At 42.1% G+C, this 15,028-nt stretch overlaps 1 protein-coding gene across 4 annotated transcripts in view; it reads right to left on the bottom strand.

The window, feature by feature from the left end:
* LOC119915620 (glutamate receptor ionotropic, delta-1-like) overlaps positions 1-15,028 on the bottom strand; it is a 580,442-nt gene that overhangs the window by 104,475 nt on the left and 460,939 nt on the right. For all 4 annotated transcript variants that reach the window (XM_038735231.1, XM_038735232.1, XM_038735233.1 and 1 more), the window contains one exon: positions 4,747-4,800. In XM_038735231.1, the coding sequence (XP_038591159.1) occupies positions 4,747-4,800 (54 nt within the window). The remainder of the gene's footprint in view (positions 1-4,746; positions 4,801-15,028) is intronic.

Here is a 15,028-nt window from a genome sequence, read left to right as displayed (position 1 = left end):
AAGATTATTATTATTATTAATTCCCTACATTCTGGAGACATTTTCTGCTCCAATTTATGGTGGAAATGTTGATTTATAAGTTACTTTTTTTGGGACATTTCACATTTGTTTCTTCTGACTTTAAATTGCACTGCATGTTTTCTTATTGTGCAAATAAACCTTTCTCAAAAGTACTTTCTTTTGTTAGGTAATATTTCTTGGTGCAAGCTGTTTTTCAGAATATTTTTAACAAATGCGTTTAAAAAGCGATGGGGACAAAATCAGCCATCTCAAAATGTGGTGGGGACATGTTCCTACTGCAAACGACACCTATATTCAGAGAAACAGCCGCTCTGGGACAAATGTTCTCCTTGTAGACTTGTCTCTCTCATTGGCTATTGTGAGTACTGACATAATAAACCAGATGTTATAGATCCAGTTTTTGTAATACTGGGTCTATAAACCCTTCACATTACCAGTGGGCCCAACAGCCCCAGACCAGTTTTCTCCTCGGATTGTCATTAATCGAGTTAATTGGGAATAAATTGACTCAAAAATCCCGCAGTCTGAGCCGGCTTTAATTATTTGGAAGAGAAAACAAATGTGAAATGTAAAATGATTTCCCAAACTGTCCCTCTAAAGCCCCATTTCTATTTGTCTTTTTGAATGTGTCGTATCTGGATAAAATCCAGATGAGATTTCAGATTCGTTTTTAATCACAAACGTCTCTGCTGGCTTTAATGTCACTGGGTCTTTCTAACCTCGCTCCATAGTGCATTTGATTCAATATCCTACATGTTATTTGGATGTGGACGCAGGGCGCAGAGGGGACTAGCAGAAACAGAGGAGGAACAAAAGAACGAGAAGGAAATGGAAATCAGCTTGTCGCTGCATCAAGATCCAGGAGTAGAAACTACCTGTGTTAGCTGTCTGAGCCCAGTGACACTGCTAAACCCTCAGAGGAGTGAGGGAGGACGGCGGGAAGAGAAAGGTAGGAAATAAAAGTTAGAGGGAATAAGGATGGGACAGGGTATTTAGGAAGGGTGTGAGGAGGTTTGGAAGGTGACAAGCTGTCTCATTCACCTGCTGTACCACACATGACTTCACTTGACGCTTGTCCTGAGGGATGAGAAGGAAGAGAAGAGGGGAACATTGGTAATGCTGGTGCCTGATTTTGATTTACTTTTGGGCTTACTATGTTGAAGAAAATGTCTTTTTAGCCACATTTACTATGACTCAATTCATTTTAGGTTTACTCAAACCAGTAAAAACTATAACACCTGCTAGTGTTGCAGAGCAAGCTTTATGACAGCGGTGCGAGCGTGTTGATATATGCGGGTGAAAGTTGTAGTGTGTGAAAATTTAAAAACTATTTAGCAACAGCAGGGCAAATGATGCTGAATTCAGACACTGAGTTTGGGAAAATGCACAGATCTGCTGAACTAAGACGTTAATTATCCCCAACAAGGAGCAGAGTACACACGTCAGCGGCTGCAGGTCATATCAGCTGTCACTAATTAATGTTAATTCCAAGAGTAACTTCACAACAGGCCAAAATTAAACTTGTGTGCTCTCTGCTGCTGCTGTCTGCACTAACACAACTGTAAACCTGCCAGTGGAGTGTTTCTGTCGTTCCAACAACTCCACCAGAGTGAGACGTCCTCATGTCAGTTTAAAGAGTAACATTTTCACAGTTAAACTTTCGTATCGATGATTTAAGCTTATAAACTGAATTGAACCAGGACCTTCAGTATTTGGATATAAGTATTGGATCGTATCAGCACACACTCATTATTAAAAGGACTCGGATCGGGGCCCAAAACAACTTGAGCAGGACATCACTAGGGCTCCAAATAAATCTCCAAATATAGTGAAAAATGCCAAGCATCATTTCCCACAGTTCAAGGTTATCAGTTCCGATAGCTTGTTTTATCTCACCATCAGTCCAAAACCAAAATATTTTATTACATATCTTTTATTACAGAAGTATGCATCATATCCTGCCACTTGAGAAGATGGAGCCAGACATTTTTGCTTGTTTCTAGATGGTTTAACACTAGTTTTAGGACTTTGGTATGTGTGTATGTTACGCTGACATTATCTTACTTATTTATAAATGTGCTGTCAGCATGTTTAGGTAGTTTTCGCAGCTGCTTTGTTGCTGGTTCTTATCAAGTTTTCAGTGAGCTAGTGGATCAGCGAGGTGAGAAAAACTTCATAGAGGAGCTACAATCTTGAGTTCAATACTCCATATTTTTTTGTTCTCACTCAGTCGGTCAATGCTAAGTAGCATAGCATCAGCTATTCAGCAATGTTTTTGTAGCCTAGCATAGTTTTTCCAACATTTTGGGGGGCTGGTCTGGATCTGGATTAGAAATTGCCAGGGCCGATTTTCTGTCCCTGTCCAGCCCTGAGTCTTACTTTTAAGAATGAGGAGATCTGATCTCTTCTTACTCTACTTTTTAATTTAGTTTTAATCTAGTTTTTGTAGTGGGAATTTTTCCATTGATTGAAAAATTCATTCCACATTGTGTGTGGACAAAATTGGCATTAAAGTAAGAGTAGTAGAAGGTGGGGAAGTAGGCGGGAGGAGAAGGAAAAGAAAGAGATAATACAGCTGAATAATTCTGAATGATTTAAACACGTTCCTGACTAGATGTTACACTGCGCTCACATCTGAAATGGAACCGGCACAAACACACATTTATCAAAAGAAACATATTTTATCATAAGCACTGTTTAACATGTCAAAAAACCCAAACAGACTGTGGCGAACGACTGACTCTGGGGAATCTGAACACGTTTCACTCTTTCTGTTAATTAAAAACGCAGAGTATAATTTAGTTAAATGATGACTTTGAAACAAAGCAGAGGATTTTAAGTAGATTAGGAGGCTGGTACGAAGCCGGGAGGTAAAAAGAAAAAAAGGCACTGAAAGCAAGCTCTGAGGCTTTTGTGTTCAGCCTTCAGCAGATGACAGTTCCCCTCGTCTCGCTCTGAATTATGCTGTTAACACTGTTGTCAGCTCAGTTAATTGGCTGGGAAGATGCTTGGATATTGATACTAGGAGCAGGGCGAGGAATCAAAAAGGAAAGATAATTTTAAACAGAAAAAACTCACAATCACTTTGCACGAGCCGAGAAGTCAGAGCTCTGCGTGCTCTGGGGGTCTCGGGAACAACACAGTCCCAGGTGTGGTGGAGGGGTGCTCTCATTTTCTCTTTTTACCCCCACTCATTTCAATTTTACTTCCAGCATAGAAAGTCGCCCACGCTGGCAGATACCCGACCGCTGGAGAGAAGTGACACAAAAGGCTCTCAGCTTGTGTTTTTATCCCAGATAGGAGCATTTTTTTATCTGAACAAACACTCAGGAAGGTGCTCTTGAACTTGCCTCGATTATTTTGCTTTTTATTTAAAGTCACTCTGCAGGCTTTGTCCCCTGCTCTGTTTTAAAATCAGCTGTAATCATTGCAGCGATTATTTTAAAACCACAATTTGACCCGATATGGAGAAAAAAAACTTTCTGGAGGAGCTTTAACCTTGAATTCAGCGGTTTAGAATTTTTGGTGTGGTTTGATTGAAACACTTTCATTTTTGTTGGGTTTAAGGTGCCGGAGAGGCTCATATCCAGAGGACATCATAAAACAGCCCGTAAACAAAACGGGTTACGTGTAGAAGAAAACAAGATGCAGATGCTTGGAAAGCTAAACGAAACAAATTAAACTATGGACTGATGCTTACAGCTATCTGCAGGAGGAACTACAATCAGGTTTGTCCCTCTGAAGCCAAAATCTTAGACCTGGTGAGAAGTTGCAAATAAGATAGTAAAGGCCAATTCATACTTCTGCGTCAAGTCTATGCAGTCGTGAGGGTACACCGCCAAAAATGCAAGTAGGTTTTCTGAGTTCCTTTGTGTTAACTTCCGGTTTAGCCTCCATTAACTTGAATAGGGGTAAAATGATAATCACGTGGCTCTTGTAGATTTTCCAAGTTTTATCAGACTCGCTGAATCGTATTCTGATAGTGAAAGTCATTTGGAGGGGGGTTGTGACGCTCAGATGAATGTACTGTTTCTTTCACATTGCAAGTACTTGCTTGGGGATTGGAGGAAATGTGATGCTACCAAGTCGACCACGGTACTTGGTCTCTGCGTCACCGCAACATGTGGTTACATGTTTGGATACCGGCTCCAGTGTAGATTTTTGCAAACTGTGTGTCTTTGGTTAGCGAGGTTGCCTTGTCATGGGGCAGTTAAATCAGTTGGCTGAAAGTAAAAAGTAAATGATCGCAATATGTAGCTTAAAGTAATAAATACATGTTCAAATAGATATATATTGTAAACTGCTGAGATATACCTAGAAGGCATGGAAACACTTTGAAATAAACTGCTAAAAGTATGGAGAAACAGTTGAATGTTCAAAGAATTAGATCAATGGTTGACAAAACAAACCAAAGAAGTAAGAATGCAAACACACTGACTGACTAACTGATCTAAACACAGACGGTTTCATTGTGAGGAGAAATTGTGACCTGCTTTAATATAACTGATAGCATCCAGTTTGAAATCCATTCAGTGAACACCTTTGGGACATGATGTCAGTGTAGGAGTGTTGAGTTTATCTGCAGGTCCACCAGACATTAACATTAGCCATAGTGGTAAATCACACTACTGAAATAACTCTCTCTAATTTGGTGGAGAAGACGATCAGCTACGTGTTTGACAGAGTGTAGTGTCACATGTTCTGTCTTAATGCGTCACATCTTACCTCGTTCACAAACACCCAGTGACTGTCTTTGGATGCCAGATTTGTTTCCACCGCCTGCAGACAGAAAGAGAGACAGAAACACGGGGTTAATGACGAAGGCTGCAGCTCATACGATCACAGCGCTGAGATCTTCCTGCGTGGCCTCGATCGCCGAGGAGCAGCTGTTATAGCAAACCACTGCTGCCTATGTTCTCGTCGTCTTTGTCTGATTTGCGGTGTGCTAGTTTGAAAAGTTCACCTCCCCAAAAACAGCGAAGCCCCTGCTTTTTCCACGACGGGTTGTCCTGCCAAAACATAGAGCAACAAAAGCTTTTCAGAGCAGAGCGAGTGGTTTGCACTTATCAAAACCGCTCGGAGCTCGCACAATCCTCTGCCGCTGTGTGATAATCCTAATAACATGCAGCATCCTGCAGACAATAGTGAAGCATGCAGCTGATAGCACAGAGCAGAGCAGCTGTTTAAGTTCTGTGGGTCACCCTGCGCCAAGCTGGAAAAGTTTTAATGTTTAATTTTCCACAGGGAGCAGATGAAATTATATACAGATTACCTGAAAGGAACTTCAATGTGAATGTAAATGTCCTGCAGTTAAATTAGTCTTTTTACTTGTAGGAAGAGTTTGGTACTTTGGTAAGAATGAGGTGAATAGCTTAGCATCAATACTGGAATCAGGAGGACTCAGTTTCCTGAGATCTACGGATTTTATTTTCTTGATGACAGACTTGATGAGACAATTCTGCTTTTTTCTTCTATCCTCTGCTGTTTCATCTCCTCCATCAGTTCAGTTCTTTATCAGTACTCCTATTGGTTATTTTTAAGTACTAAAAGTGATTTTAAAAAATATAATAGCTAAAGAATGAATAAATTCAGAACAGGATTAGAATTTAATATCTTAAATATAACTAAATGTTGTTTCTGTAGCGGCCGCAGTGATGTATACAACAGCAAAGTCACGATATACTACTGTATGTTTACGCTTGTTGAGCAGGTGTATTGATGAAGTATTGGCTTTTTTACTACTACTTTTTTATCTACTGGAGTCATCGTGGCCTGTCTGCTCTGCTGACCGCTGACTTAGCTCCTTGTGTGTTGGTGTAGGAGCTCACGACACAGATTTGTTGGCATAGTCACGGGAATAAAAGTGTGTGTCAGTAGTGAGTTTACTACGTCGGTTTGGATTTTGATGCGTCAGATAAGCAGGACGCGCACCTGTTAACATCCCTGCAGCTTCCAGCACAGCTGTAGCCAGTTGTGATGACAACACTGACATCACGCCTTCCTATAGGCTGTGTGCTGTGACAGTAGCTGGATTTGCGATGCGTTCAAGCACACTAACTTTTATCGGTTTCACGAGCACGCTTTAGAAACAGTGTAAAACAGCTATAAGCGATTTCAAAATCAGAGCAGGAATGCATTTCCACCACTGCTAGTAACACATGCACTTTCCACCACACCCGCCCACGCACACAAAGACACACACATATCAGCACAAATCAGTGTGTGTCGCATCTTTGCTCGCTGTCCTCAGGGCTCAGCCCGCCAGATGTTTTCTAACAGGCTTCCAGATCACCAGACACTGACACACTCATGTAACTCCACACAGTTAGCTTACAGCTCACAGTAGAAACCTGCAGGGAACACAAGAGCTGAAAAACATTTATCAGGCAGTTTAGGTCGAATCATTCTTAAGATGACATTTTCACATGCGTGCTGCGGCGTAGGAGTGCAGATCATGTTGTCAGTGATCAGGTTAACCTATATTAAAAGCCATGCTCTCATAACACACTTCAGATGACATCTCCTACTTGGAGATATCACACCTGTCGCCATAACCTTTACTAGGCCCAGATAGACTGCAGGTACTATCACACACACACGGACTTGAACATGACTCACCTGAGACAGCAGGCGGACCTCTTCCAACCCTTTCATCTCGTTATTTTATGTAACTCTGTGATGTTATTTTAATTCACTCTGTAGGTTTTTACTCCCTGTTCTCTGGTCTAAAACACAGCCTGTCTTGCAGCTACATTTCATTCTGGTTTATTTTCCGGCACTGTGGGCACAGAAATTGGTTATATCTAACAATTACATGTCAACCCTCTGAGCTAAAAAACATGTGTATTGTAGCTTTTTAATGATCCGTGTGGGTGAAGAGGATGGTTGCAGCAGGAGACAGAAACAAGACGGGGCAAACTCTGAAAAGAAAAATAAAAGAATACAAATATCGGGTGCTATTTATGCACAATATAAGAACTAGAAGGACGTATTGACCTTGCCATTCCCTGCAGAGCTACCATACATAAAACGTAAAAATCAAAAACATTTCTTAGCAATTTTCCTTTTATTAAAAGCGAGGTGTGATCCTTTGTTCAAGATACTGTCAAAGATAATTCTTTAGATTTCTGAATTGCCAGATGAATCAAACAACATGATGGTCAGCAGACAGAGACACAGAGCATAAACGACATTCAAGAACAATCTGAGGCAATATTTGCACGCATTTGTCTGAAAATATCGTTTATGCCTGAGAACGAGAAGAAGCAGTGCCGTCAAAAATGATCATTTAGGACAGAACTTATTACATATTAAAGATATCTTGTAGGAGTTTTGTTATGTTCACAAAAGCTTTGTACGTGCTCTTTATTTGAGGCCTACCAAACCTAAATTTCCTTCCTCATAAAACATTAGCCTTAGTTTCTTGGCTAATTTAAATCTAGAGTTTTTACATTCATGCTTGCTCGTTTGCAGTCTTCTTCTTACCTGCCTTTGTTGGTACAGTGCTACATTTCTAGTCACGCTGGCCACAAACTGCTGACCAGTAGACTAGCGTGAAACCATTGGCAGGGGTACGATCAGGGCCGCCCATAAGGGGGAAAGCATTCTGGGGCCCAGCTGCTAGGGGGGGCCCGTGCAGTCCAGCACTAATGATGTTCATTCTAAATATAAGCAAAGATAACCAAAAAACTCAACATAACGTATTAAAATAACATAAATATAGCCTGTTTCATAACGAAAAGCCCCTCTCCTGGTATGCAACGTCAAAACATTAAAAGTGCACCGCATGAATGTGTGTGTTTATGTAGGAGATGGAGAGAGAGCACTGCATGCGCTGACATGAGGCCCATTTACTGCACCTTACAAGGGGCCTCTCTGCAAAGCTGTTGACCTGGCATTAAAGTGTCTCATATCCAGATCTAGACATGATTTTAACCTGATTACATTTTCACCTGCTATTAATATGCATCTCTAGTGTCCACATTAACATCCGATCTCTGTTCGGCTCAAACAACCACACGCCACATCCTCCTCTCGTTTCTGCGGGCCCAAGAGATGACTAACTACTGTATGACTGTATGAAAACTTTCTGAACATCTCTTTCTTCCATGATTTGTTTTCCTCCATACATTTACATTTATTCATCTATCTGACGCTTTTATCCAAAGCGACTTACAATTGCTATACATGTCAGAGGTCGCACGCCTCTGGAGCAACGAGGGGTTAAGTGTCTTGCTCAGGGACATAATGGTGGATGCGTCACAGTGGGGGATTGAACCAGGGTCTCTCACACCAAAGGCAGGCATCTTATCCACTGCTCCATCACCACCCATACACCATGTCTTCCTCTCTTCAGCAGGTCGGCCGGAGAGTGAAACTTATATTCCGCCCGGCATCGTTTCCATACTACCTTTCTTCAAAGTGTGTACTACTTTCTGTTATTTTAGTAGTTTATGTTGAGTTTAACTCAACAGCCTGAGTTCACGCTCAAAAAAACACGTGTATGTTCAGTGATCGGCGCTCTTCAGGCACATTTATGCACAGCATCGTATGGACATACCGCCTGCCTGTATGTGCTGTCAGACTGTCTGGTACGTATTTCTGCCCACGTAGTTGTTGTATGTGAATGGACAATGTATTTGCATTTACACTTGTGTTCAATGTGTACAGAATGCGATAAGAGTCACAGCCCTAGGGAGGCGTCCAGGAGGCATCCTTACCAGATGCCCAAACCACCTTAACTGGCTCCTTTCAACGCAAAGGAGCAGCGGTTTTTGACCAAGTGGAAAAGTAAGGAAGTCCCTGAAACATTCAGATTGATCCTCTGGAGAGAGTGACCACCTGCCATTAGTTGGTTCTAATAATTTGATTAATGATTAGTTTTCAAGATACCAAAGTCACCAAAATATCTATGAATCATGGTTTGGGGACCATGACTATCCCAACCAAATGTCATGTCACGGTGCTGGATTGACAGGCGCACTGGTGTCATCATCTTTAGTCCGCGGGACTCGAGGGGGAATTGGTGATCATCTCCTGAAAGGTGAAGCGACAGTTCCACAGTGACACGCGAGCTGCAGTGCAGTCGCTCACTCTGTCTCGTCCCTCTCTTTGTGGCGTCTGATGAGGTCACAACATGACCGCGGCCCTTCATGCTGCAGCAGTCAGCCCTGTGGGACGGGCGGGAGGATGACGATGATGAAGGCTGACTCACATGACTGACAGCTACACAAATGTGTGAGAAGCTCGGTGCGAGTGAGAGCAAAGAGCAAGATGACACAGAGAAAATCATGCAGACATCAGGCCTGAGGGTCGGGGGAAATGACTGCAAACACAGCGTCCTCTCAACTTGAGACGGTTAGCCTTTTTCCTCTGATCCATGACAGCGCATGGCTCGGCCCGTTTGAAAGCGTCATCTGTCTGAGGAATAAAGGCCAAGTAGAGAATAGAGACATCCTAATTATTTTACCAGCCAAGAAAGTGTTCTTCTATGCTCAACCTAAAGCTCAGTTCAACCATGAGCAAACCTGAGTATGGAGAACTGCAGGAGAATACGTGGTCAAAACCAGTCAAGTGGAAAAAACAACTGAAATACCGGACGGATAATTACATCAACACAGTCTGCAGTCAGTTCCACAGCACAGAGCGATTCATAGAGCCTTCTGCTGTGGAAATATCTCTTTCAACAGACTCCTGTAGTGACTTTGAAAGTCCCACAAAGAGACAGCGGCTATATTTAAATGGAGTTGGGAACAGGAAATCAGTTCCCAATTAGAAGCAAATCCAAAATACCAAGAACAAGGAACCCATTCCTAAACACGATAACACTTTATTATTGCAAACAAAAACTACATGTATGCAAATACGTGGCTGCCAGGACCTGTCTACGACGTGGATCAATGCAACAACATGTCGATTCGAAGCATGCATAGCTAACATCACAACAGTAGTGAAAGATCAGTAAATGCTCAGGTTGCACATTAAATTCAGCCAAACTTTTAATGCAGCGTGGCGTCGATCTGAAAGTAAGTTGGGTGTTTGAGGTCTCCTAGCCCGAGTACATACTGTACGGTCCTTACACGAACCCGCAACCTCGGGTACGGGAAGCGGACGTGCTGACGAGAAGGCTCAAACCCACGAGCACTAGCGTCGATCAACAGCGCATCTCTTAAGGTGTCGGGGAGTGAGGTTTAGTCACTGCACAGCCTTGCTGGCTCCCGTTACACCAGCAGCTCCTGCAGAGCGAGGGGTACCGAGCCGTTCTCTTTTCCAATAAAGGAAAAGATGACCAAAGAAAGGAGTTTCGAATACCACAACATCTACAAGAAAATGTGTGCACTGACTGTGGATCAAAGTTTTTATTGTATGTATTTACTTTGTGAAGATTTTGTTAAAAAGACTTTAGATTTACTTATTTTATTGAAACTAAAACTTGTCAAAGCATGGAGCTCTTTTTGTGATCTAATCATTTGACCTCTTTGTTTTACCATGTTGGAATTGAAAATGGGAACCGATAAGTAATTGATCAAATTCAAACAAAACCTAACCCTATATTTAAAAACACAATTTAAAAGCTTTCTGTTGCCATTGAAGACCTTCAGAGTCCACTGACTCTTCTCCTGCCAGAACACATAACTTCTAGAAACATTTTTTCACACATTTCTAAATCATACAAATACTTTTACTCCTGTATTTAGCATTTACATGTGGGACTCTTGGCACCGACATCAAAAACAATCTGTTCCAAGTTTCTTTTAGATTATACACCTCACTTTGAGTGCAAGTGACACTCTAAGGTTGGCAGGCTAATTAAAGAAGCTGCTTAATATACAAAGTTCATTAGGATTAAAAAGAAAAGCTTGTCTGACATGAAGACTCTGACAGATGCTACATCAGCACTGATTACACCGTCTTCTCCAGGTTTAAAGACCTTGTGGTGAAATGTTTTCACTGAGAGTCAAGAAAACCTGGAGACCGTGCACTGACAGCAAACAGCAACACATGCCATATCTAAAACCATCTAAGCATCTAACATTAAAGATAAAAAGGAAGCTATTTTTGTTTTGCCTTCAAGGCGACGTGCTGCCAACAGGCCGCAAAGAAACATTAAGCCGCGACAGAATAAGATACTGCAGCCTTTAAGAAATTGGATACACCGTATTATTTGGATATCTGTATTTTTCTCTTCTCAGCAGTCGTCTCAAATGTTCCCAGCAGCACATCAACCTTACACAAGGTGCTGATGAGGTATTGATTGGGCACGTCGAGATACATAAAAGCTGCGAGACAGACTCACGGTTTCTCTGCTAACTATTGAGTGATGAACTGCTGCTAGGTAAAGACGTTGTTGTTTAAAGTATCAAGTGTTCAATGTTAACTTGTGCAATTGCCATTTTTAAATTACAAAAATAATCAGTTGTTTTCCTCATTTAAATGCAGGACTGGCCATGCTTTACTTCATCATTACACAATACAAACAGCAACTCGCCTGATGTCTCTTCTTCCTCTGAGCCACAGAGCGCCATTTTTATTAAAAACCCATCAGTGCTGCGCTCACATGTTTCTTCATCACCATGAACACACACTGTAGTCCCTCAGTCCCACACACACCGTCCTGCTGCCTCCAGAGCACCACATGTGGATCCATCCACCGCTGAAAATAGTCCCCAACAAAAGCACTATTTCCTCCTCCTGTTTGTTTGATAGAAACTACAGCGAGCAGCTGTTTTAGGAAATTGCTTTTGAATTATTTTAAGACTAACATCCTCAGTAGGAAACAATGGGCTTGCAGCTGCAAGCCACGGACAGGGTGGAGAGGTCAGAAGGTTTTTTCATTGGATTTGTTGACAGCAAAAAGATATTGAACATTGAATTGGTAGCATTAACTTTAGATGTCTACCTGAAATTTTAATATCGTCAAAATATTTTGAAGCCATCTTTAACACTTTTAGGGGCAAACTATACTATATGGACAAAAAGTAATGGGACACCTACACATTAATCTTATGAAACACCATTTTAAATCCATAGGCAATAAGTAATATGGAGTTGGTCTCCCCTTTGCAGCTATCCCAGCGTCCACTCTTCTTCAAGATTTTGGAGTTTGTCCATGGGAATTGTTTCCTGTTCACCCAGAAGAACATTTCTGAGGTCAGACACTGGACAAGAGGGCCTGGCTCGCAATCTCGGCCAAACACAAACTGTTGAAGAACTACTGTCTAAATTGTTTGCTGTAGCATTAAGATTTCCCTTAACAAAAAACAAACCATGAAAAATAGGCCCTCCCAAAAGTATTGGGACAGGGTTGTCCAAGTACTTTTTTCCCATATAGTGTAGTAGAATACTGCAAGAAATGCTCTATGTAGCAGTAAAGACTGGTATGTTTAGTAACCAAGAAACTGTTGCACACGTCCGGAGAGGGAAGTGAAATAATTCTACAGGTTTAAAGATGCAGAGCTGGAGAACTGTTGTGGGATTTTCGGAGTTCCAATTTCATTTCTGCATCAAGCAGCAGAGCTCAGGGGATGTGAGTGGTCCAGTACAGGGGGATTAGGGAGTTAGCTGGTTTATAATATGCTCTACTGCCCTCCTCCTCCCCGCTCCCTCTATGGGCTTAACAGTCCTGACAACAAGCATTAACAGTAGGCGGTGGGAGCAGCATCAGGCAGGGATGTTACACCAGGGACAGGCTGCTTTTAACACCATGTTAATGGAACAGACTGGGATCAAACCGGCGAGGATGCTGCTCACTGGGGAACCCACGCCTGTGGCTCTAAAAATGGCCCCAAAAATCTATTCGTAAAAGCAGTTTGGTGTTGCTGTGATATAAGGGTTTCCCCCATCTTCTGGTTCCTTATTTATTTTTCTTTCTTCACACACTCTAAAGCTAGAAATCAGAAAACCAAGATGTGAATTTGAACCTGAGATGGGAAAACAACAAGATACGTGTCGCTGTCTGGAGGACATCCTTTCTTAACTGTGTTGGTGAAACAGATTTCTCTCTAGAAGAGCAGAGAGGACGGAAAACAGTGAACTTTTTTGTCCGAGAGGGAGCAAAGAGCATCTGTAGCTCAAGGCAGTGTGAAAGAAAACCAGAACTTACACATCTTTACACTGACTTGAAGAACAGAGAACATCTGAGACAACCTGAAGAAGACAGACTCGAGGTGACATGTCCATCTCTCTCTCTCTTATTGAACTCTCATGGTGAAGAAGGAGCTGAGTCTGAAGGGAAAGCTCTCAGTTTACCAGCTGATCTACTATCCAACCTTAACCTATGAATAAAGTAGTAGCCGGCCACCTCTGCTGAAAGACTTAAAAGCGGCCCTGCGGTGAAACCTGAGGATGCTTCTAAACGCTCAACATGATGCAAAGACAGTCTGCTTCAAAGGAAGTAGAGCTACTCCTTCTTATTGAAAGCAGCCATTTCAGGTGCTTCAGCATCTAATGGGGATGCATCCTGGATCCCTCCCTGTGGACTTATTGTGGACAGATCCAGGACACACTGGGGGGTATATTTCTTCCCATTTGGCCTGAGGAGAATGCCTCAGGATCCCCCAGGACGAGCTGGAGGCAGATGAGCAGCAGAAAATGAATGAAAATGATGGATAGTTTCTGACAGAGAATCTTTCCTACAAGAACAGAGGAGACGTGAGAAACACGACTAAAAGCAAAACAGCTAATAAATGGACCTTGTGGTGAGAAGAAGCTATTGTTTAAGTCACGAATGATCTTTCAGTCTCAATCAAATCAAAGTTAGAAAAACTTTGCAAGAAAGAACAGGAAACAGAGATTTATTAGCAATTCCTTATGTCCTTTTATTTTGGTTGAAATTATCACAAAAAAACATGTTTAATTTGATATAAAAGTCTTTAATCTGTATCATGTTTAGTCAATGCTGAAGTGAAGACATCTGTGATTTGCAATAAAGAAACTGCAGAGATACAAAAAATAAACCCTCTAAAATGTTGAAATGAAGAACAGAGAACATCATTATTCTGCGGTGGATTGTCTGCTTGACATCACAGTACTGATAAAGACAGCCCGAACTTCAGAGTGGTTTTGACATTGAGGATTCACACCGTCACCCTGTTCTGGATGGCACTCCGATGCTCTGATCTTCAGCTTCATATCCAACTCTCTTTCTTCTCCAGCTCAATCTAATGGACACCAACATGCATCAAACCCAGCCTGCAGCATCACTTTTACAAGAATCTGCACTCCTGTGAACATGTGTGTGCAAAAACACAACACACAGACACACTCAAGCTTTTTCCAGTTTCACTTGAACACAGCAAGATGCACCACAATCCTGAGCTGTAGGGTGTCACAGTACTTCAGGGAGTGCTGCTTTTAACAGCAACATGATGACCTCCATCCAGGCATTCGAGACGCCACGACTGAGTGGAGGTCAAGTTGATCCTGTCATGACAAGTCGAGATGCTTCCAGCACTCGTCGTCTTCTGCTTGCTTTGTCAGAGAAAGAAAAGTGTCCTCATCATCTTCCTGAGTGTTAAAGCCCAAGAGAGCTGTGCTAAAAGCAGCTCTTCACAAGACAAGAGTTCATGTAGGACAAGCGGAAAGTTGAGAACGGGGAGGTTTCATGTTTGAAAAAGTCAATACCCTAAAAACTAAAAAACACTCACCCCTAGTGTCATCTAGTTTCACTTTTATTCACCAAGGTTTTTAGATCTCCACCAGCAGAGCCTTCGTCTGCAGCGTTGTGGAGGACAAGAACGGTGAATGAAACTAATCAACATGGTGGGTCTTGGGGGATAGACTGCGTCTCCAAGTACACCTGCTGGTTCACGTAGGTGCAGCGGCCCAACGTGCAATAGGGCTGGGTGAAGGTGAATATTGATCGCAGGGTGTAGTGATGAATTAATCATCAGCCAAATTACAGGCCTCGTCTTGGAGACTGTTTTTACTGTCTGAGTCTGTTGTCAGTGCAATATTTAAAACACAACTTACTTAGTGCTGCCTCATTTAAATGCACCTCCCACCTGTC

The sequence above is a fragment of the Micropterus salmoides genome, unplaced genomic scaffold (genome assembly GCF_014851395.1).
Source record: "Micropterus salmoides isolate LMB-PRFRI ecotype aquatic unplaced genomic scaffold, ASM1485139v1 Ms_hic_scaffold_21, whole genome shotgun sequence".
Taxonomy (NCBI): domain Eukaryota; kingdom Metazoa; phylum Chordata; class Actinopteri; order Centrarchiformes; family Centrarchidae; genus Micropterus; species Micropterus salmoides.
Note: the sequence above shows the minus strand (reverse complement) of the source record. Positions and strands in the feature narration are given on the sequence as shown.